The following is a 24,690-nucleotide window of genomic DNA, read 5'->3' as shown; positions in this document are numbered from 1 at the left end:
CACCTCTATGCTAACAAGCTTAGCAATCAGACTGTGCAAGGTCTTGGCTAGAGGGAAAAAAATTAAAACTCAGCCTTAGACCTCTTGTCAGACTATGAGGAGAATTATATTTTTGAACTAGTCTACAGTGTGGACAGGAAATGACCTCTTCACCAACTGCTTCTTTAAAAACAAGCAGTGTGCCTCTAGCTATCCAGCTCTCTCTCTCTCTCTCTCTCTCTCTCTCTCTCTCTCTCTCTCTCTCTCTCTCTCTCTCTCTCTCTCTCAACTCCCTCTCCCCCTTCTCCCTCCTCCTTTCCTCCTTCCTTTCCTCCCTTCCTCCCTCCCAACCTCCAACCTCCGCTCTCTCCCTCTCTGAGCTCCAGCGCTCCCTCCCCTCCCGCGCTCTCTCCCTCCCTCCCTCCCTCCTCGCTCCCTCTCCTCTCTCGCTATAGAGGGCTCCCACAGCACTTCCCAGCCAGTGTGTTCAGCCTGCCTGCCTGCCTGCCTCTGTGTGTGTGTGAGCGTGTGTGCGTGCGTCTACTTTGTACTGTGAAGAACACAGCCCATGTGCTCTGCATGGACGTTCCTGATACTCTGTTAAGCTTGATTTTCGACAAGCAGGCAAGATGTCCAGCACACCACATGACCCCTTCTATTCTTCTCCTTTCGGCCCATTTTATAGGAGACATACACCATACATGGTACAGCCAGAGTACCGAATCTATGAGATGAACAAGAGACTGCAGTCTCGCACAGAGGTAAGTTCTTCAACCTTGGCGTGTGTTTGTGGATTTTTTAAAAAAAACTGTGCATGGGCTTTTCCTGGGGTTCTTGGCTGAATTCTATGGGAAGTGTCCCAGCAGCTACTACCACGTAGGTGGAAATAAGCGCACGAGTTTGAATGCCGGGTTTCCAGGGACAGTAACTCTTGGAGCCGGGGACAGTTTCTGCCGGAATCTTAGAATCTGGAAATAGACAAACCAGCACTTGGTTCACATGCAGGGGTCTCTAGAAATGCAGGTTGTCTAGAACTCTGATGTTTATAGGCTTAGAGATGGTCCTGTTTGTTGAGATATAAATTGCAAAAGATTTGTGAATGTTTGCATCTCGCTGTGTGTGTCTGTGTAATATAATATATACATATAATTGCAAATTCCAGAGGAAGTCTGTTTTGACCTGCACTTACTTTTTCAAAGTGACTAAAATTGAGGTAAAAGGGACAAGAGAGGAGCCCTGCCTACTTCTCAGAACTCCCTGGAGGTGGGGTGGGACACACACACACACACACACACACACACACACACACACACACACACACACACGTTTGCCTGTTTCTGTGTTAAATTCAGAAACAGGTTGATTAAGACAGTTCTATGCTTTTCTCTCTGACGGTTGTGCCTCCCAAAGACTCTACCTTGGGACAGGAGCTGGTTCTCCATTCAAGCCAGCAACAGTTTCAGGCATTTGTGATCTCCTCCTGAGAGAGGGAGACAGAGCCTCCCAGGCAGTGGGCCAGTCCAGGACTTCTTCAGAACTTTCCCAATGCAAAACTCCAGACTTCTTGCTCACAATTTAAATATTTAATTTTTCTCTGGGCTGGTTGAGGGGCAAAGGGTGCTGCCTTGTGCTCATCTGCCTGTAAGTTGGGACTCGGTGTTGGTGTTTATTGTAGGTGTGTCAAAGCCTCTTGAGGAAGTAGAAGTCTGGGAATTGAGTTTTCTCTGCAGAGTCCAAACACCCAGAAGAATCATGCCCCAGAGGTGTTGGGGGAATAGCTTTGGTAGGTATTTAGATTGAAGGTTGACTTTTAACTCTAGGAAAGGGTTCAAATAAGTTTATATGATAAAATAAAACACACTTGCTTTGAATTGTCTGCGGAGCCATAGAGAATTCCTGATGTTTAATGTATTGAATAGGGCTAACAAGATGTGACCTGCTTTCTGATTGGCTAACTGCTGGACAAGAGCTTGTGTTTTTTTAAAAGCCTGGTTGTCTTTATCACTGTTATTTTCTTTATATGTTAATGCACCATGGATGTTAAATATAATTGCTGGCACTGTGACTCTTTCTAGAAGCCAGAAGCTCCTGTACAGTGTAAACTCTTATGTTTAGCATGCCGAGTTCTTGGCAGTAAACAGGATTGTGTGTGTGTGTGTGTGTGTGTGTGTGTGTGTGTGTGTGTGTGTGTGTGCCTTTAGTGTGTTGCTTTGTATGTGTGTTACAGTTTGTATCTTCAATTTCCATCTTCGTAGCAGTGTGTTGGAATCTTCGGTCCCTGTCTGAGCTATCTGTTGGCAAAGGCTGCTTTCAGAATTGGGAGAATTGGGAATGTCTTACAATTGAGGCATCCAGTAATTGCAATAAAACTTTGATTAAGAAAGAACAACTTTTTGCTAAGTATGATTATTTCTTAAAAAAAAAAATTGAAGAGACTCTGGGCCATGATCGCTTAATTCTTGAACACAGGATTTAAAGAGAGCCTGTGTGTGTCCAGTTGACTTAGAAAGTTGTTGAGGCCTTGTGGAAAGTGTCTTTCATTCTCCTGTGGGTGAAGCATGGTAGCTATTCTTACTTCTGAGTGCCTCTGAACCCTTCCACAGCCCGAGGAGCTAGCTTTGAGCTGGAGACCTCCCTTCCACACTGGTCTCCATACAAATCCCTAAGATGGAAGATGTTTCATGTTTGAGATGTTTGGAAAGTGAGCCATTAGTAGAATGCTTTCCCAAAATGATGCATTAATCTTTCTTGAGAGCTAAACCCAGGAACTTCCAACTTTTGAATTACAGACTATGACTCGGAAAGATTTTGCTCTTAGTAGAGCTTAAGAACTGGGAAAGGCAAGCTTGCTTTGACAAATCTTTGAATTTTTAATTCATCCTGACAACAATGTGCTGCAAACTATTTTTCAGTGTATTCTGGAACTAACCTCCATACGTGTACCCTCTTATTAAGTCTTTTTAAAGTAATTATCCACAGAATTACATTGACACCTTGTCTCAGTACAAGAAATTTGTTTTCCTATCATATAAAAAAGAATAATAATTATTAATTGCTTCTAATATATATGTCTATCTAAGTATTCACATTAAATATTAAAATTTGATAATAATATGTAGTTAGAGAAAAAATAACTTTGCATAAAAAAGCTACAGATAGCTTTACCAATGGTGGTTATTTATAATTCAGTTGTCCTACAACCTGAAGAGGAACTGGTTATAGTCACACATACTGCTAGAATGACCTGTCTGCTCACACACAAATTAAATAGATTGTTGAGTGATAACTTTTCGAATTTAGCCAGTACATACAATCATTAGCATCTCCTCTGTCTCTTGCCTCTCTCACTCTTATATGCATGGTACAGTACTATTTTATTAGCTCCTGATCTCTCTCTCTCTCTCTCTCTCTCTCTCTCTCTCTCTCTCTCTCTCTCTCTCTCTCAACTTTGTATTCTCTTTCGAACATGTACTTAGCACTCTATTAAAGTTGAGGGGAAGAAAAAGGAAATGAACTGGTGATAAACTAGTACAGAATCCTGACATTGTTCATTCCCCCTTGAGTTATTGACCCCAGAATATTCGCCTATTCGCCTGTGGACATTTCAGACACTGGGTAGTATTGGTTTAAAGAGCATTGGGTAGAGAGTTGATCCTACTTCGAGCTTGTTCGTGTCACTTAGTAACTAGCTGGCCTGGAGTCTGGATTTCCCTGCCATTTCCCTTCAATTTGAAAACTCAAAATGGTTTTGCCTTAATCTGAGAAAGTCTTAAGAAACAGAGTGAAGCCTGCAGACGTTGTGTTCTGTGGGTGGTGTTTAGCTCAAACTTACAAAAGGTAGTGAAAGAATCAGCTCTTCCTGTAGAAAACTTGAAAGCCTGAGTCCTGCCCAGCTTGGTAGAGCTGGCGCCGCTGGGATAGCAAGCCACTGCTGGACTAAGTAGGTCTTCAATTAACATTTGCTGACTGGCAACCTGGGCTTCCTGGAGATAAAAGAGCAGGTAGAGAGAACTCCAGAAGCTTGTCATTGAAATTACAATGACAGCTCTGTATCTGTGAGGGGCCCCGGACCCCCTGAGGAGCTATAGTTGCTGTGGGCATCTGTCCCTGCAAGGCCTCACCTCATCTCCCCCATGTTTATGCTATTATCATGGGGTCATTTAGCTCCCTAATCTTTGCAGTCAAGCAAAAGTTTAAGAAATTGGACCTAACCTCTTTGGGAGGGAATGCAAGCTCATTACAATGTAAACAAGTGCTCACATCTATTTTACCTGTGGATGCCTATGCTAGGAAATAAAATCTCTTGGCCACACTAACATCTTAGGAGATTTGGATAAACGTGGGAAGTCCCCGCCCCACCGCCACCCGCCAAGCTGCCTCACTCTAAAACTAAATTAAGAGAAACTTTGAGCTCTGTGTCACTGTTTTTCATGAGCAGTGGAGAAAGGGTTACATTTTCTGTTTAGCACTCTGCCATACATTGACCCCCATGTCTTTCAAAATCCATTTATTTGAATAGTTACACTGTGCAAATTTCTTTTGGAACAACACGACTGCAAAGTTATATAGTTTAACGTGGTGCAGAGACTCCAATCAGATAGGACATTAAAAATATCTCCTAAAGACTTCAGGATTCATTCTGTGAAAAGCCACAACAAAAACAAAAACAGCCATTAAAAAAAATCCTGAAGTCTACACTGTGAAAGGAAAATATAGGTGTGCTGTCGAGGGTCCTAGTGAATATGAATTGGAGTAGAGACTTGGCTAACATTGGATTATTGCAGAATGTAAGTCAGTTCATCGCGATGACTTACACAATGCTTTGTTACTGTAGGTAAGTTTTCAACGTCTTGTTCCTTCAATGCCAATGGCCAAAACTGTTTCCATTACAAAGAAGGTGTTTTGAACTCTTTTTTTTTTTTTCATGTTGTCACTGCACGGATTTTATCCTTATGTTGTTGTTGTTGTTGTTTTTTAATCAACATCATACATCCTATTGCAAATGAGAAAACTGTGACTACAATGGAAAGCAGCTCACAGGAGGATTTTATTATAATTATAGTGTTTAGTTTTACAGGATTTAATATGAAGGCTTCCAAATGTTTGAAGACCTTGACATTCAAATCTACTATTTTTCACTCTTCCTCAGCTCAGCTCTAGGACTCCCTAGGGATTGGTGAGAGGGGAGGGGAGCGTGCTTTGCCCTCTTTTATTTCAGCTACATTGGTATATACTTAGACACAGGGTTCCAGGTCGGAGGACCATGTTTATTCACAGAAAAGCTCAGTACCCTTGATGATTCTGATGGAACCTGGTCACCACAAGATTAGCTACTTTGGGTGGGTAGAAAAGAAGAAAACTGTTGAAATACTTGGGTGATCTCTCCCCCTAGGAACTCAGAGGGAAAATTTGCCAGTACCCTGAGCTATATTGTATGAAAGGTTTTCAATGTTCAGTAACAAAAGGGGACTGCCCACGTTTTCTGAAGGAGGGTGCTGAGGGGTGGAGGAGGGACTGGTATTGGTGAGATCAGCCATTTTGAAAATGTTAAATCAAACCAACAGTGCAGTTTTTAAAATACGAACTTCCAAACTCCTTATTTTTCAAGCCACCTACATGGCCTCAAAACACAAACCACAGGGCTAGTTCCTTCTCCTGAGGGCTCCCACCCCACCCCACCCCATTTTCTTACTACAGGAACTGTTTTTAATTAAAAATTGCTGCAAACTAACTATTTGTAGGGAGCCAAGAAGAAGAAGAAAAAAATCTTCCCACTCTAGTCGACACAGATTCTTATCAGGTGAAATCAACACACATTTATGAAGTAGGCTTTAAACATGATGTAGATATTTGAGCACTTACTTTTTTGTGTTTTCAGAAAGAAATTAACTGAAATTGTGTGGAGAATGCTGCTGTAAGTCTCCTTTTATTGCAATCATCCCTATTAACTTATTTTTCAGAAGGAGGACAGAGTACCCTTTGGGGAGTAAGCAAACAAAACATAAACCGAACAGCTACAACATCCCCTTTTTGTGGCTATGACATTTTCTTTTTGTTTTGCTTTTTATTTGTTTGAACCTAGAGTTTTGTTTTTGTTGTTGTTGCTTTGTTTTTCTTTTAAGACAGGTTTTCTCCGTGTAGCCTTGACTGTCCTGGAACTCACTCTGTAGACCAGGCTGGCCTCAAACTCAGAGATCCAACTGCCTCTGCCTCTGGATGCTGGTATCAAAGGCATGCACCATCACCACCTAGCGTTATTTTTTTTTTAAATGTAAATTCTGGCAGCATCCATCAGAACATAGGCAAATCTGAATACTCAAAATTCAGTTATTCCTTCAAAGAATTCCCATATTTCAGACAGTTTCAACATCAGGCTCTGGGAACACAGAGAGAATTGAGACTTATTCTACCCTTTAGAAGCTTGTGACTGGAAGATGGAAGGAGACTTAGAGATGTACCAGCATTGTGAGGCACCATAATGGATTTGTAGGAACATGTCATGGGTGTCTATGAGCAGAAAGGGACATCCTGAAAGAAAGGTGGAAGGATTATTATTGTCATTTGTGGTGTGTTTACCCTGCTGGGGACAGTCCTTGGTGAGGTAGGTGCTAACTGCTCTATTTCCACTGAGAAGTAAACTGGGTGTTTAAACCATTTGTGTTAGGTGACCCAGGTGACTGCACTCAGCTTCAGAGTTCCTTCCTCTCTGCCACAGCACCTCTAGAAATAAGATCTACCAGCAGGAGTCTCATTTCAACTGCACAAACTTTTTAATGCCAATGTTTTATCCCAGGATGTGTTGACTTACAGAGGTAACTTAGGGAGTAGCTACCACATATGACATACATGACTCTGATATGAAGAACAAGATTCTACGAAACTATCTGAAAGGTCAGGAATGGAAAATATACCTTTGTTATTGAGAAAGACTCTGAATCATGTGCCCTATAGAAAAATACTTGATGAATTCATTGTACCAGAAGGGTCTCTGAAACTGTATGGCCACTCGATAGTTTTATTTTTTATATATTTTTTTAACTTAAAATGTATCTACTTTTCTCTCTAGTGGTTGATGGTTAATGCTGATATTTGGGTTGTCTTTTTTGTTTGTACATTGTGCTTTTGGGGACAATGTCTTAATGTGTAGCTCTGAGTGGCCTGCTACTCATTATGTAGAGTTGGGTTGACCTTGAACTTGGATCTGTTTTCCTGTTTCAGCTTCCTGAATGCTGGGATTACAGGCATGCCCCACCAGGCCCCACTCTGGGTTAATTTAAATAGTAGAAGAACGAGAAAAGACAGGATTCCAGTTTTGATGGTTTCTCAGTTGGCAAGAGGAGCCAATACATGTATTAGGAGATTAAATTGGAATTCAAATTTGGCATAGAAAGGGCTTCCTTTGCAGATAATCAGTTCCGAATAGGAGAGGAATAAGAGCAACAACTCCTATGTTTGAGTTTCTTTTTATATTATCCAACCCATTCCAAAACTGTAGCCAGGGTGTCTCCTGCTAATGTCTATAGTTCTCTGGGGGAGAAGAGGTTTCCTTCCCAAGCTTGCAGCCCACTCTGGCCACCATAGAGACCACAGTCTGCACAAATGCCTGCCTCTGACTAGGGATAAGATGGATCTCCTCCTTTGATCCTCTCCTGTGCCTGGCATGCGTGCATACTGGTTCTCCCTTAAGAGATAAGGCTGCATAAGTCCCCACAGGAGCATCCTAGAATCTCGAGGGGCTGGACCTTCTGACTTCTCACATTTACACAGGCAGGTAGAGCTCTGTTCTGGCTGTGCCTACCTTGGCTGCCCACATCCTCCTAGGGGATCTGCAGCAACAGCCTGCATTTTATTGCCCCATGACATTCCATCCTCCTCCTTTGAAGTGTCAGCCTTCCAATTAAAAGGAGAAAGCAGAGGATTAGAGAGTGGACAGACCCTTCTGAAGGCTGATCTTCCTTGTCCTGATGATGTCATGGTCCCCATGGCCACTTTTCTGGAGTGAGATAGCCTGTGTTTCCGGCTGGCTTCCATCCAGCATACAATCCCTTCTTCATACAAAGCCCAGGTGCTATATTTGGTGTTTCCCCTCTCAGGCAGCAGAGGCTTCTGAGAGCCTACTCCAGCTTTAAGACCAACCTCTCCATTCCCTTCCTTGTCCAGAGGGCCTGCTCTTTGATCTGTTAATTTGACAGTTGCTCAGGGTCTCATCTCAGCCTTTGCCCTTTGCTGGGGACTCTGCCACCGCCAGCCTCCTCTCGAATAACACATCATTATCGGAAACCTAATCTAGGTTAGAATTCGCCAGTGTCCTGGTCTTCTTTACAGGAGATCAGTTTTGTATCACAAACAAACAAACAAACAAACAAACAAACAAACAAACAAACAAACACACGAACAGGAAGGGTAAAAGTCTCAGTGTATAGGACCTCTGATGATTAACTCAAGTGTCGCCTTCCCAGAGAGGTGTTCCTCAATTTCCCTCAAGATAGGGTCATTCTGGTCACTCTTCCTCTCACACGTCCTCTTGGTTTACTTCACAGGAATCTTTGTAAGCAGGTATTTGCTGCTGCTTTGCTTCTGCCTCCTCTTCTTTATCATCTTCATAGTTTTATTCATTCTTTGGGAATTTCACATAATGTCTTTTGATCATATCCAATTCCTACTCTCTTCTCAACTCCTCCCACACCCACCTCCTCATCCCCTCCCAACTCCTGTTCCCACACTTAAACAAACCAAAAACATCCCATCAAATTTGTGCTGGTTTCATACTCCTAGGTATGAGGTTATCCAATGGATTGGTCCATCTACAGGGATACTGGTGTCTTCTTTGTGTCCTTAATTTTTGCCTGTCATGAAGAGTATAAGAAGCTCTGTGAGGGCAGGGACATAGTTGTCCTGTTAGTCATCTTGCCTGTCCCCTCTGCATGTGGATGACATGTTGATGAAGGAAATTACATTGTTTTACTACTGTTTAGGGTGACACGTCATTTGCCCATACTCTTACACAATTCGGTTGCCTGCAGTTCCAGTTGGAGACAACTCTGTGAGGCCTATCAACCAGGGAGACATCGCCGCCTGTAGAACATGACAATCCGAGAAAAGAGATCTGTCTCTGTGAGCCTGGGTGGTGTGAATCTTCTGACATCTGATTAAAAATAATGTTAGTGATCCTAGAGGTCTTACTTGATATGTCCGTGACTTTCTCCCAATCTCCCCCTCCCCCTCTCTTCCTCACCCTTTCTTCCTCACTTATGATCTTCCCCCCTCCTCCGTTCCCCTCTCCTCCCTCTTCCACTCTCCTCCCCTCCTCTCCCCCTCTTTCTATCTCCTTTTCTCCTCCTCTCTCAGGATCTGTCTAAGACCCATAGAGATTGCATTTCCTACATCATTTTGCATTTGTAGAACTTTCTTCGAGGGCCACCAAAGAACTTACCTGAAGTGATTTGCACAACAGAAAATACGGATAATCACATCAGTTTATGGTGTTGTGATCTATATTAACACTATATTTGCTAATATATATATATATAATATATATATTATATATATATATATATGGTGTGTGTTTAGTGGGGATGCTTATCCCAGTCATAGTGGCGTTCAGTATTTTTGTGTATGTGTAGCTTATGGTGAGGACAGCATAATAGATGAAGACGACAACGATGATGATGATGATGATGATAATTATTATTTTTATTTTGCCACCAGACCTTTTCCCATTTCTTGGAAAAGAGAGACTCCAACATCAATATTGCTTCCAATGAAACAGATTCAGCCCCAAGCCTTGTGTCTATCTCCTACTTGGCGTGAAATCGTGGGGAAATTCCATAACTTTTCTGGGTTGTGGTTTCTTAGACTGACTTTTATACTACGAATGGCAGATGTTTGTAACATTCCTACTATGGAACAGGTGTTCAACGGAACTATGGTGATTGCAGTGACGTACCTGTTCTCTGCTCTTTCAGGAAGTTCAGTGCTGTGAGCAGTGCAAAATTCAGCTTCCTATCCTCACCTAACTTCATGACCAGAACCTACTGTGACATTCCCCACCGTGTGTTTTTTGGTGCCCTCTATGTATGTGATTTTTCTCTTAGGGCTCTTCCTGATTGCATAGTAATGATGACACAGTAACAATCTACTGTCATGTGACGAAGTCACGAAGAGTGATGGCTTGATACGGTGCCCATATCTCCCCCGAGCCCCAGATCGTGATTATCTCTTAGAATAGCCATGGCTAAGTATTAAATGTTATATGAGATCATGTGCACTCCATCCCATTGGGAAAAGATTGTGGTTGGGGTTCGCTTCATCTAAGAACTCAGTGGGGACAACTGAACATTGATGTGATCCTTTTCACCACTGCCTATGTGGGGCTGTCTAAGCAGCAATGCCAAGAGAGGGCTGGGGAGCCCAGTTCTCTTGGCCTCGATGGACCATTTCTTCTGGACAGGAACACCTCCCAATATGCAGCCTATGCTGGCTACTCAAAGGAGCTAGGTCAGTACTAGGTGTCCAGAGGCACCCCTGTGTGTCTAGAATGATAATTGCTTCCCCACTAAATCACGTTCACAGTAGACATGCACATGGTACTTCAGGGATGCACCAAGCTGCTCTGTGCAGTCTCCATCTGGACAGAGGGATCAGGTTCTCTGTACTCATGGCACCTGTCCCTGCTTTCCTTTAAATCACAGCATCGTGCTTACCTGTCCCCCAGATTTCACAGTGGAGTCTCCTTAACTACATGACATATATTTTTCAATACTTCATTCATTAGGCACTTGAGATTTTTTATTAAGAGTTCTGTGTTAATAAATAACTGTTCATACTTTCTGTAGATATATATTGCCTAGTTAGAATATATCAAATTATTTGTAGATTACATTCTTTCTGTCTCTCAGTCTCTCTCTCTCTCTCTCTCTCTCTCTCTCTCTCTCTCTCTCTCTCTCTCTCTCTCTCTCTTGCTTGCTCACTCTCTAGAGGGGACAGATCTTGTTAAATTTTCCTTGCCAATGTAGGTCACTTATTAGGACTCATGAGGATTGTATTGTGATACTGAAAAGTTGTATAGACAAGCAAAAGCTAAACAAATGAACCAGGTAGACCACTTGGCAGCACACACAAGAAAGCATCCATTCTTCTGCCTTTTCATCTTAACCATGATTAACTTGCAGTTGGCTGGAACTTCTTACTCAGGACTGGAGTGAAGCAATTGTGCATATTACCGGCATTTAAAGGCTCTGATTTGGCAAAAACTATTGTTTTCAAGTTAGTGAATCTTGGGCTTTCTGAACTGGAATAGTTGTTAGAGGTTGTCTACCCCAAGCTTCTGATTCTGAAGTGCAGAGTCCAGACATAGGTAAGGTTTCCCTGATGGTTTTGAGGTCAACTGAGAAGCCCCAGAAACTAGAATTGTCCTGCACTGAGCCTCTTGCCAGCCCCCAGTGTGTCCTGGGATCTCACAAAACCCTGGACTCACCAAGCTTCTTTTCTCTCTTTTTCTAGCTTTCCAAACACCTGAAAAGTAGTTGTGCTCCATAATATGAATCTGTTGATGCTAAAACATGGACAAATAAGTCTCTGTGTTTTAATCTAAGATTATTTTCTTTGCCAATTTATTTTAAATGTCATTGCATGCACTTTCAAATATGTACTTTTAGATGTGAAAAGCATCCGTACGTTGTCATTGTAAAGTATTTGTAAAATACAGCTATGATGAAATAGTAAATACATACCCTTTTTAATTTTACCATGCAAAGATTGCTGCTAACATTTTGGCTGTTGGATTTAAAGCACCCATACATAGTCATACATATACAATTTTACTTGCTTGTGAACACATTTGAGCATTCTTTTCTTCTTTAACTTTTGTGTTAGATGTTTTGTTGATTTGTGTATATATACAGATGAATTTGTACCACACGTGCCTGTGGAGGTCAGAGCACAAATGGAGGCAGCCAGCTCTCTTTCCACCATGTGGGTCTGGGCATCGAACTCAGGTTGTCAAGCTTGCATGTTTACCTGCTGAGCCATCTCACAGGCCATGAGCATCTTTTTGACTCCAACTCTTTTAGGTAAAATAATGAACATTTTTTACCTTGTCTTTAAACTTCTAAGATGTAATTCTAGTTGTCTGAATTATTCAGGCTTCTGTTTATTGTGAATTATAATTAAAAACACAGGGACACGTGTACACACACACACACACACACACACACACACACACACACAATTATTTGGTCCCTTTTACTGTAGTTTGTATTCAATTAGTTCGATATTCATAGCAATCAGCATTCTCCCCAGCAATACGAAGGAATGCAAGTGTAAAGGAATTAGCTGGAAGCTGTGATTTCCAGTACCATTTAATGCTAGCCAGAGACCCTGAACCCAGGGGTTTGGTCCTTTTTAAGGCTGACTTCCCCTCCCCATTTGTGGACGGATGCTATTTCCCCCCCGCATTTCTTTCTTTTGTATTATTTCTAAGTGAAGAGGCAGACAGCCTCACACAAAGGTCCGTAAATCAAAAGACTTTCGCACGATTCATTGGAAAGAGGGAGCTGAAATTAATGTTAAGAGTCAGTGTTGATCTAGAACTGGCTAGTCTGGGTGCAGTGCGTTAATTTATGATTCTGTTTGAAGGACATCTTTTTGATTCAAGGAGAAAGAGTTGCTTCCAAATTGGGCTATGTCAGGAGGTGTATGCAGTGCTGTTTTATTGTCCTCACAGGATCGAAGGGATCCTTGGGGTCAGGTACTAGCTTATTCATGCTCCTGTTCCTCCCCACAGCAATTGATATTGGCTGTGTCCAATGCCAACCATTTTTTAAAGGCACATTTCACAGGGGCTACCATTTTGTAATTAGTTTCTGAATTATCACTGTTTTCCTGTAGGCAATATGTATGCTGTAAAGCAGCCTCAAGCTTTGTGTATCTACGACACGGAAATGGTCAGTTGTATCACACCTACCGTGGCGTTTGCATTAAGTACTTAACTTCTGAAGCCATGCCAATTTATTTCTTTGTTTAGTGGTTGAACAACCTAAGGTAAGTTAATGTAACCTCTCTTTGTCTTGATTGTCCTCGTGGGTAATAGTTACTGATGGTAGAACTATGCCTCCAGGTTATGAAGACTGTCTGAGATAAATTTTACAAAGTATTTAGCACAACTCTTGTATCACAAAGAACATTAGCCACACTTACTGTAGTTTTCCATTTGATAGATATGCCACATATTCTCAGTGTGCTGCTCCTGGGCCAGAGATGGAGAGGGCAGTGTTCCTGTTTCATAGGAACTTAGCAGGGACACAGTAATTGTTTATCAAGAAGGAAGTTCTTGAAGGACGCAAGGGAATTTGCCAATTCAGAAAGGATGTTTCAGAGGGTGCCTTAGGTAGAAGGAACAGCAAATGCAAGGAAATTGACCCTTGGAAGGTGATGTTATGTTTGAAGAGTGGAGCTTTGGGCATAGTAGGGCTTAGGGTGTAAGTGTGTGTGTGTGTGTGTGTGTGTGTGTGTGTGTGTGGCAGGTGGGTTGTTGAAAGTGGTAAGAACTGATTCTGGGTAGAAAGTCAAGGGTAGAGTATGGAAGTGTTGGCATGCCCACCCAGGGCTGTTGCTGCTCTTTATGCTTTAGAAATGATAAGATGGGCTTCACTAGTAAAAGTGCAAGCAGACCTGTGGCACTATGACTTTCCTCTGCTGTGACTTGGTTTTCCCTTCTGTAAAAGGGACTATCAGTCATCTCCACTCTACAGGGTTGTTTTAGGACATTGCAGGAGAAAAGACCTTTTGGTTTTTCAGCCAAACTCTGGCACATAATACGAAATCAGTCAGTGCTGGCTTCTGCTGTTGGACAAAGGGAATAAATGAAGGTGTGTGGGGTCCAGAGAAAAACAATTTGCTCTATCTTCACTCAAGGTCACTGTGGTTTCTTGTGGAACAAGGTCTCCTGTCTGTCTTGTCTCTTCCTTCAGAGGAGGGCTTTGGTGGATGGAGAGATGCACAAAAGAAAAATTCTACACATTTGCTGGCTGACTGTGCTATTTTTAGCCTTGTGTGTCTGAGGCAAAGGATAAATTTTCATGGTATTTTTTTTTTAAGATACAAAATTACTGTTGGCCATGGTTATATAATTTGTCCCGTGATGCACTGTCTTTGTGTACCACTGAGGTCCCCACTGTGGGGAAAGGAACTTCCCGCAGCTATTTTGGAGACGAGGTCCAGACTTTCCAGCCCTGCATCTTCTTCCTTATGGTAGAATTAAGACCTCTGGAGAGAAACAAGCAGGACTTGATATGGATTCTGGGGATACTTCCTCAGCTGGCAGCCAGAGTGATCCAAAGACCCTGCAGTGATGTGACACTGAGTCAAGGGAGGAGAGAAACGTAGCACGCTGAGCCTGGCCACACTCAGGGGATGAACTTGAGTGCCTGTGACTCACTCTCCATGAGAAGAACATCCCTAGTGCTGAGTGAAACAATGTAGGCAGATGACCAGGCTCAGTCTCAACAGTGTCCACTCCCTCCTTACAGGGTCTTCCTTGTAAATTGCAGGCTTGCAGCCCTTGGTTCACTTGGGGATTGTCTTGAAGCTTTCTCATCCCTTCCTCTGCGTCTTAACCTAAGCTGTTGGCGGCTTTGGAAAGGCCTCTCCCTTTCCTTTGCCTGTTTCCTCCTCTGATGCCCCTGTATTCCACCTGATAGAGACTCTAAGGTTCTCGCTTCCACCCTGGAGTCTATGATGGCCCTGAGGTTGGTTTCTGTTTTGAATTTGCTACATTGAATATGACATCAAGGTCCGCAGCATGCCTTCGAGTTCCTCAGGGCCTCCTCTGCCTGTTTTTCTCCCACCTCCTTGGGTGAGAGCATCCTGCTGAGTCACAGTATGTGGAGACTTGCTTTTCTGCCCAAACAGGCTGGAGCCGGAAGACCAAATGCACCATGCACACTGTCTTAGAACCCATGTCTAGAGGAAGGCCCAGAGATTGCTTTTTTCTGTCATCATGGAAGCAGTGCAAATGCACAGTGTTCTACAATTATGGAGTTCAGGGGGTCCTCTAGACCATCAGATTTTTCAGAGAGGTTAAAATTCATCTGAACCGGGACTGGAAAATAAGCTTAAGTAGTGTTAGTTTATTCTGCAAAGACTGCTAATGTCTGTTGGCTAAGTGCATTAAACTGCTTTGAAATGATCTCTTATGTGTGCTGTTTTAGACACTGCTTGCTGGGAGGGTGATTTAAACCTATTTTTCCTGGACTCACAACTTTGCATTTATCTGTTGAAAAAATACTGTATTTGAAACAAATAAACATGAAAATATAGTTTATTATATTTCCAGGCGTTTGTCTGAAAGAAAAATATGTCAAGCGGTTTATAGTTAGAAACTGAAATCTCTACTTTAGTTCACTCCATTGTATTTATCAGGAACTCAACCCTATATAATATTACCCACTCTCTGGAGCCTTCATTGAAGGGATACCAGATACTTTGGGTATAATGAGAGGATGGGGGTGGGTGGGCAAAGAGTGAATGGGGAATGGTTTCTAGCCCCAATTCTACATTTCCTGTGATTTTTTTCTTTTCTTTTTTCTTTTTTTTATGGAGGCAGGAGAAAGGCAGAGAAGAAAGGACTCTGCTGTTAGTTTTATTATGGCTTTGGTTTTAAAACCATTTAAGAAGTAGCAGTCTCAGTGGCACCCTGTGGTGTCTGGGATTGAACTGCACTGGTTTATTCATTCATCAGTAGCTGCTGTGTTTTCTTTATTATGTGCTCAAGGATGAAGGACCACAGGGAAGGCCTGTCCTCAGGATGCTCTCAGCCTAGGAGGGAAGACAGCTAGCTAGGCATCTAGCTATGATAAGGGGCCATGAGGGGTTTGCTGAAGCAGCAAGGGCAAGTGTTCAATAAGGATTGGGCTACTGAGACATTAAAAAACACACTCATCTGAAATTCTTTTTCATGTCATCAATTGTGATCTAAATATGTAATCTGGGGCACCGTTTACTTGCTGATGATGCTGTATATCTGATGATGTTTAGAGTAATGGAGCTCCTTAAGCAGCTACAAGGAGGGAGGTAGAGGCAGGAAGCGTCAATGTCCTAATCATGGCTATAACCAGATTCCTTAACCCATTGGAATCGAAACCTGGAGTGAGGGAGAGGAAAAGGGCTGTTCCTCTAAGTCTGCTTGAAAGCTAAGATGTTTCAAAATTAATCCCTTTTATTTACCTGGCCATGAGAAATTGTCTGTGAATAGGTAGAAAATTTAATCCTTAACAAGACGTTGACCATAGCCCATAGCGATTTTGTGAAGTTTCCAGCTTATTACATAGTGAATTAAAAAAAAAAATCCAAATCCCTCTCCCTTGCCTGTGGTGTATAGCTAGATGATGCTAAGAGAACTCAGGAAAAAGTAGGTTGTCCAAAGCTTTGAATGGCTAGGAGTCTATAAAACTGAGGCAGGGGATTAGCCGAGGAAAACACAAGGACAATGATAATGATTTGTTGAGTACTGGCTGTGTGCCCAGTCCTGTGCCCAGGTGCTGTTGCATTGTTGACTCTACTGAACCATATGCCTTAGATGATCCCCACCTCTCAGACCATAAAACCAAGACTGAATGGGACTGTGCCATCATGCCAGGGTTTCAGAGACAGCAAGATCTTCTGTTCCATGGCTTGATCCAGACTGCCCAAGTCCAGAGAAGAACCTTATGGCTCAACTCCATTACCTTCTAGGTCAGTGGTTCTCAACCTTCCTAATGCTGCAGCCTTTTGATACAATTTTTCATGTTGTAGTGACCCCCAACCACAAAATTATTTTCATTGCTACTTCATAACTGTAATTTTGTTACTGTTATGAGTCACGTTGCCAGTACCTGTGTTTTCTAATGGTCTTAGGCAACCCCTGTGAAGGGGTTATTTGCCCCCCCTAAGGGGTCTTGATCCACAGGTTGAGAACCACTTCTCTAGACAATGCCACCTTCATAGATGAAGAAATTAAAGCCTGAAGAGATCGAATGTTTCTCAGGGGTTCTCATCCTCCACCAGGAGCCCACCAAGTATATCTTGAGAAATCCATTGCGAGGGCTACACCTCTGTATATTTCTTGAGCTCAAGGACTGTACATGTGTCATTCATACAGAATCCATGGTTAGGGGCAAACAAAACAAAACAAAACAAAAGAATCCAGAATATTCTAGATGGAATGATGACTACCAGTGGAGAAGCAGGCTCTGATGTGTAAAGACAGTGGGAACTCAGTGGTGTCCATGCAAACAGGCCCAATGTCTGTCTTTCATGTAAGACACAGAGATCCATCTGTGTGAGTTCTGTGAAGAGTTCCCTGAGAGTGAGCCAGCAGCCTTTCTGTGTGTGGGACTTGATGCTTGGTCTCCTGTTCTTCCTGGCCAGCATTAGCTCCTTTGGCTTCATAGAGAGTTCTGGATTTCAGCCTCTTTCTTCTATCACCTTGGCCTGCTGCCATTCACAGTACAGAAACTATCCAGCGGTGCAGGAGACTGCTTGTTATTTAATTCAGTAACTCAGCAAACACAGGACCTGGAGTCTAACTGATGCTCATCACATTTTGACTGAAAACATGAAGGATTTTAAGGGTGGTGACATCTTTTGTCACTAGAATTTAGGGCATATAGGAAGGAATTGGGATCCTGTGCCATGGAGATTGATGAAAATGGTCCTAGAGGGGTCGTAGGATTTAGAATGGTTGGGAATAAAAGCATGCTGGTCAGAGGGAATGGAGGCCCAAGATGCCACTGGACACACAGGTCTGGGTAAGGTTTAGTGGTGTTTGGCTGACCTCTGTACATGGGAGTCTACAGACACGAAGATTACTCTGTGCTTGAAGGTGATGCTGCCATGGTGGCCCATGCTTGGGCCCTGTGTGATCCAGTCTTCTACTGCTAGAACAAAATGTCTGAGATAAAGATAAAAGGCTCATTGGGTTCCTTGTTTAGAAGTCTTAGTCTGAGGTCAGGAGGACCCATTGCTTTAAGACCTCTGGTAGGGTTCTGGAAGGTAACAGTCAGAAGCATATGTGGGGTGAGCAGCTTGCTTCATGGCAGGGTAGCAAAAAAGGAAGATGAAGGGGTCAGAGTCCTATGATTCTATTCAAACATACATGCCCAATGACCCAAAAGCCTCTCTCTAGGCCCCATGTCCTACAGGCCCTATCTCCAAATAGCATCCTCCTAGGGCAAAGCACCAATACATGGGAGTTGGGGAGATAGTCGCATTTAAAGTTTTGCCTGTATCATGTTCAGAGATTGCAGTGTGAATGGAATTTGGTGCAGAAGTTAATGTGGCTCCAAGTTTCTAGGATGCCTTTCTCTTTACTAGGACTCTTAGTGATCAGTGAGATAATCACTGAAAAAGAATTTAGAAGCTATGGGGTTACATAGTTGTAGGATAGCTGGCTGGAGAGCCCAAGCATGGGGTACCATGGCATCAGCACCTTCAAGCATAGAATAATCTTCACATTTGTAGACTCCTATGTACAGAAGCCCACCAAACACCACTAAACCTGTCCCAGATGTGTGTGTTCAGTGACATCTTGAGCCTTTGTTCTCTCCAGCTAGCATGCTCTTCTTCTCAACTAATTTAGATCTTTTACAGATGTGAAGTTTTATAAAGAACCAATGAGGACTGATAGGATACACAGTAGGGAAAGCCCTTCCCATGCAAGCCTGATGACTTGGGGTCAGCCTCTGGAACCCACATGAAAAGCCAAAACTGGTGGCATGCATTTGCATTCCTAGCAGCCCTTGGTGGGATAAAAGGAAGAGACAGGGGAATTGCCTGGATGCTTCCTGGCCAACTACTCTAGGGTACACAGCATGAAAGAAACATGGAAGGAGAAAGATTCTGCCTCTACAAAGGTTGGGCGGGGGTGGGGGTGGGGGAGAAAGACAACTGGAAGTTGTCCTCTGGCCTCCACCAGCATGCACACACATGTATGCCCAGACTAACCAAATAAGCAAATAAACATACTTTTGAAAAAGAACACATAAGACTTAAACAGACAAATGTGATGTAAGGTATGAAGGTGGCATTCTGAAAGAGAAGGGACTAGTGTTAAGGTCCTATGGCAGGAGGTCCAGCCATCTCGATCTAGTTCAGACAGCAAAGATGATCTGCAGGAAGCAATGAGAAGCTGAAGACATGGTGTGGTCAGGCCATGTTTGAGTGGACAGGCAGGGCTATGGGTTCAGATTGTTATTTTTCTTGAATTCCATGTTCTGGATATATGTCCTCCTTTTGCTGGAGGTGTGAGGGACAGTTCACAATTGGGATACCACTTTATACACACTTCTCTGGCTGCTGTATAAAGAATTGTTTGGCAGAATTTAAAAGCAGATGAAGAAAGTCAAGCTGGAAAAAGATGTTAGCTTGCCCAGGTAGAGGTGACAGTGAACTCCATAGGCAATGGACTGGACATGGCGGGTGTTGGAGACTGTGTACTCAAACGTTGCTGGGATAAGGAAAGAAGAGGTTTTCCAGGTTTCATGACCATCTGTTCTTGTCAGCAGCAGGTGCCAGTGACTTCAAGCCTCAAGCAGCCTTTGGTTTAATCATGGACACTCCACCTACTTCCTAGGGTCTGCTTGAAATGGCCATAACAGCACACCAGAAGGCCTGCCCACTCTTAAACTCCTGGGTCCTCTCTGCCTCTGCTGAGCTGCCTGATGCATTGTTACCCATCCCCTTGCTCTTCCTTGTTCCTGCTTTGCTTTTCCTTAGCTGACATCTTCATCATGTACCAGTTTGTTCTTGTGTTTTGTAAAGCAGATAAAACGTTCACTCTCTTCACCATTTTTAGAGACTCATTATGTCTCATGAGTTATCAGTGGCCCTGTTCTCTAGTGCTTCTTGTGGTTGAAAAGCTCTCATGATTCTCTTAAGCCCACTGCCACTTTGTTAGCCGGTGTTGCTTTTCTCTAGACGTCTTAAGTGTGGCATTAGAGTTTTCTTTCATCCACTATTGTCATCTTCAGATACAATAGTAGATACTTTACTATTCCAAGATTGCTAAGCAGTGTCTGGCACAATGGAGAGACTCAACAAATGTTGGATAAATCTGTCCCTCTCATTAGATGCATAGACTTTTATGTTATCACTTAGAATGTTCTTATGTATGTTTTTGTTTTCTATATACTTATATGTATGCATTGGATTATCTGAATCAGGGCTCTTCACAAAAGCCTCCCCAAATCACTGATTTTTTATGCATCTATGATGATGACACACATTTTTATCTTTGCATATCAGTTCAGGAAGCTCCTAATGATGTAGCTACTTTTAATAAGTTGATGAATGAGGACCAGCAAGATGGTTCAGCAAGTAAAGGCACTTGTTACTAAACCTGATGAACTGAGTTCGATTCCTAAGGCCCACAATGTGGAAGGAGAGGGCTGGATCCCATAAATTGTCCTCTGCCTTCCATAAGTATGTCAAGGCATGTGCTCCCCTTTTCCATGGAAAATAAAATAACTTGAAATATCTGCAACAAATGTTGGCAGATAACTTTAGACGGTTTGCTCACTGGGTCCCTCTCAATTTCTGTATCTCAGTAAGCCCAGAATAGAAAAGAGTTTATGGCAGTTACAGAGTGTGTGTGTTTATCTCATGCACAGGAAACTGTGCTAGAGTCTAAAGATGCAAAGACAACTGGACCCAGGAATGAAGATGAGGAAGAGGTTGATTTGCAAGGAGCCACTGAAAGCTTAGCAGAAAGCCCAGGGATCACTCTGGGTTGGAAGTAGTCCCCAAAGTGCGGCCTTGTGCTTTCTTTCACCAAGCCTGGCTTGTTTCTCTCACCAGGTTTTTGTTAAATATAAAAGGAAACAACAGCGTTGAAGGTATTTTGAATGAATAAAAGCACTCTACTAATTCCACATTGAGAAACAGTCACTGACTCAATGGCTAAAAAAGCTGATACAATGGATAGAACGTTCATTTAATGAAAGGAGCTTTCTGAGGATCAATAGAAATAGTTGTTTCTGGAAATAGTCTGTTGTTTGCTGATTACCATTAGTTAGGATCGGTCTAATGCCTTTCCCTCTAATACACCTAGAGATTTGTGATGGAATTAGCTATGCAAATTGAATTCTTAAAAAAAAGCTCTACAAACCTGTATGTTATATTTATAAACTTTACATTGTACTAAAGTCAGCAAATGTCACAGAATTAAAATCAGTAAATGCAAAAGTGGAGGTTTCCATAGCAACAGTAACTAGCCCATATTGCATGTAAAATGGAATGTACATTAGGATTTACATTTAATCGTCTATTAGTAGGGGGAAAAATGTCCCATATAGAACAGGTGCAATGTGGATTTGTTAGCATGGCTTTACCAACATTTTATCTTTTAAACTTTAGGTTTCATCTTCCAAAACTCCTGTGTATATTCAAAGTTTAGGCTTCTTCAAGGAAGATGAAGTAGGGCAAACATTAGGGGCAGTGTTAGGGTGGATACATCTATCCCCAGACTTCTGTTCAGTACTCTACCACTGTCATGTAAGATAACAGTCACCTTGATAGATTTCAGGGAACAACATAGACCCAGTTGCTAATTGTTTATGAAATTCACACTTAGGGTACATAAGAGCCATGTCAGTGTGGGCATAGTCACTTTATCAAAATGTTCAGTCCATCGAAAATGTGGTACTGAAAGGTGATTTGGGACCACTGCGTTGCTTGTGCAAGGAACCATGAAGGACTGGAGTCCCAGATGTGGGTCAGAGCCCCCACCCACCAATGTTTTGCCTCTGGTGTCCCTGTTGAGGTTTTGTGTCTTGTGCAGATGTATTTGTTGCCTAAGACTGAAGGGTCTAAGAACCTACCTGGCTTCTTAGAATCAACAGGCTCGGGGATGAAGAGAAGGATGTTGAGCCTCCTGCAGACCTTCTGAATCAGAGAGTTTAGAGCAAAGCCAAGTAATAGCAAAGAATATTAAAGTTTGTGAGGACAAAAAAAGAGAAGAACTTTGGGTTGGTTTTACTTTAAATTGTTTTAAAAAATCAATCAACCACATTTTTGCATGAATCTCTGTGGGAACAATGGCGTTAATGTGCTGTATGCTGCTTTCTTGGGGCAAGCATCATTTTTAAAGGCTCTGATTTTGACTTGTCATGCCTGGGAAGGCCAGTCCTGCCTGTTTACTGGCTCCTTAGAGCCACCCCTCCCTTCTGGTGCAGGCTTCTGAGTCATCCATAGCAATACTGTTCTTCCTCCTCTAGTTCAGTCCATATCAGATGACTGTATATAAAGCCTCTGCAACTGGACAGAATTTTCCATTATAAAATTGGAAGAAATTCTGCTAGTGACTAAATATATGATTCATGCAAAAATGTGGTTGATTTTTAAAAATAATTTAAAGTAAAGTCAACCCTAAGCTCTTTTTTTATCCTCACAGATTTTAATATTCTTTGCTATTACTTGGCTTCACTCTAAACTCTCTGATTCAGAAGGTCTGCAGGAGGCTCTCAGACCTGCTTATTATCTAGTAACTGTGACAATTAAAATTGGTCTGATGTCAATCAATTCATTTTTATAGAGTATTAGGAATAGAATGACATTATCTGGTTACACATAGATCAACATGCTGATAAGCCAGAAGCTATGTCCTGATCCCTACCCCTTAACTGGACTGTATTTAATGAGTTCCTGGTAGTAAGTCTTTCCACATCATCTTCAGCTGTTCTATGCTTGGCCCACTTCCCTTTCCAGTGGCTATTTGCTGGCAATTTTAAATGTGCTTGCTTTCTGGTCCATAGCTTTCATTGTTTATTTTTGCCTGTCTGGTAGCCATGGTGGTCTGTCTCACCAGCTTGCTTTTGGTTGTTCTTGATACCTTTTCTTACCACATAGAATTTTTGCTTTAAACTCTGAAAGAACCATTTTAGACTTTGCTAGACACATTTGTTTGTTTGTTTTTTGTTATTGTTTTTTGAAACAGGGTTTCTCTGTGTAGTTTTGGTGCCTGTCCTGGATCTCACTCTGTAGACCAGGCTGGCCTTGAACTCAAAGAGATCTGCCTGCCTCGGCCTCCCCAGTGCTGGTATTAAAGGTGGTGCCACCACCACCCAGCTCTAGTCACATTTTTTCTCCAGTGCCATTCTTACGTATCCATACACATAACTATACATGAAACAAGTTGATTAAGCATCCCCAAGATTTATCATTTGCAGAATTATTTTCTGAATCAGACTTATCCAGAATTTTCCAAAAAGTATAACCTGTGTGCCATCACAAGTGTTGATGAGATACTATTTTTCAAGTAACCTATGGATGATTCTGGGCCATGAGCAGGTCTGCTTTATTTGGTTCATATTCAGTTCCGTCTTTGGGAATGTATCTTGCCGGATGCACATTCTCTCTGCCTCCTAACCTTAACTGTTTAATTTTGAGAAGCCAAAGAGTGATCCATCTCTGCTTCCCATTTTTTCCCAAGTTACTTATTCCTGTTAGGCAAATTTTGATACTTCAGTTTTTAACATTTGCGTATGCGTAATGACCATGACATCTGGGCAGAGAAGGTAGATCAAATATGATTGTAAAGAATACATTGAGCCATCAGACTGATATTGGGGAATGTGCATCTTTGAAGTAGCAAAATTATACATAGGCATTTTACAGAGCTTTGCAGTCTTATCACTTTTCTTTCCTAAAATGAATTCTAAGTATTTTTCCTAAGTGTAAAATCTGGACTATAAAATCTGAATGCTTTTCAGCCTATATATTACCATGATATGTATAATCAATATCTTTTGGTATTGCCATACATTTTTATCATAAATGTTTTTCTTCAAAGATCTTGGTTTTTCATGGCTCTATCTGATTCATGGAAGGAGCTGATGTTTTATGATATTCTCACTGCTTATAATTGTCAAAAGCAAAAATCCCCCCAGTGTTTTATCTAATGAACCTTAATCATATGTAATATGTCCATACAAGAGAATCAATAACTAAGAACAGATTTTGGTACTCACTGCAGTGTGGATGAACATCCCAAGCATGCTAATCAAAGATGCCTGCCCCCAAAGGCTACATGTTAGATATTCCTGTGTTATAAAAAAACAATAAAGATTAAAAATGAAAAATACTGTGAAGAAAAAGAAAATGAAGTCAGGGACTAGAGCTATGATAGCTATGACTTTAAGTAATGGTGTCAGAGATACCCTCTTTGGCTACATGGCATTTGAACTGTGACACATGTCAACTTGAGAAGCATTACCTCTAATATGCTGATATATGATGTTCAACAGCCAGATCTTAAAAAAAAAGTGCATTGATATGCATACTTAAGTTTACTGTATGGATTTTACTGATAGAAAAATGCAATTTACAGCTTAGGAATAATAAGAAAATCCACAGTACTCTTTATTAAAAATGTTATGTAGCCAGGAAATTCTCCCCATATTGCTCCCATTGATGTTTGCTAAACTTAAGTAGTCATAGCTAAATACTAATTTTAATTGATTAATAAGCATAGATGTGACAGGGATACCGGCTGACAGTTTCTCTCACATTAATGAGCAAGGAAAAAAAACTAAAGCTGCAGAGGTGAATTTCTGAACCCCATTCATTCATCAATGACAAGAGTTACTGTTTTTCTGCAGTAGTTTATAGTTCCTAAATATCAGAAGAATATTCCATCAAGTTTTCAGCTCTTCATAGTTAATGGCACATAATACAACA

General features: G+C 41.9%; 1 protein-coding gene across 10 annotated transcripts in view; it reads left to right on the top strand.

Moving 5' to 3' along the window:
- Window positions 1–283: 283 nt before the first annotated feature.
- Ldb2 (LIM domain binding 2) overlaps window positions 284–24,690 on the top strand; it is a 349,265-nt gene continuing 324,858 nt past the window's right edge. For 4 of the 10 annotated variants that reach the window (XM_016000191.3, XM_016000195.3, XM_016000192.3 and 1 more), the window contains exon 1: window positions 288–740. In XM_016000191.3, coding sequence (XP_015855677.1) covers window positions 609–740 — 132 coding nt within the window. In that variant the 5' untranslated portion in view covers window positions 288–608. Of the gene's footprint in view, window positions 741–24,690 lie in introns of all 10 variants that reach the window. The other 6 variants (XM_006981647.4, XM_016000200.3, XM_016000199.3 and 3 more) reach the window with 4 other exon arrangements.

The sequence above is a fragment of the Peromyscus maniculatus genome, chromosome 10 (assembly GCF_049852395.1).
Source record: "Peromyscus maniculatus bairdii isolate BWxNUB_F1_BW_parent chromosome 10, HU_Pman_BW_mat_3.1, whole genome shotgun sequence".
Taxonomy (NCBI): Eukaryota; Metazoa; Chordata; class Mammalia; order Rodentia; family Cricetidae; genus Peromyscus; species Peromyscus maniculatus.
The sequence above is the reverse complement of the archived record's forward strand: the minus strand, read 5'-3'. Positions and strand labels throughout refer to the sequence as shown.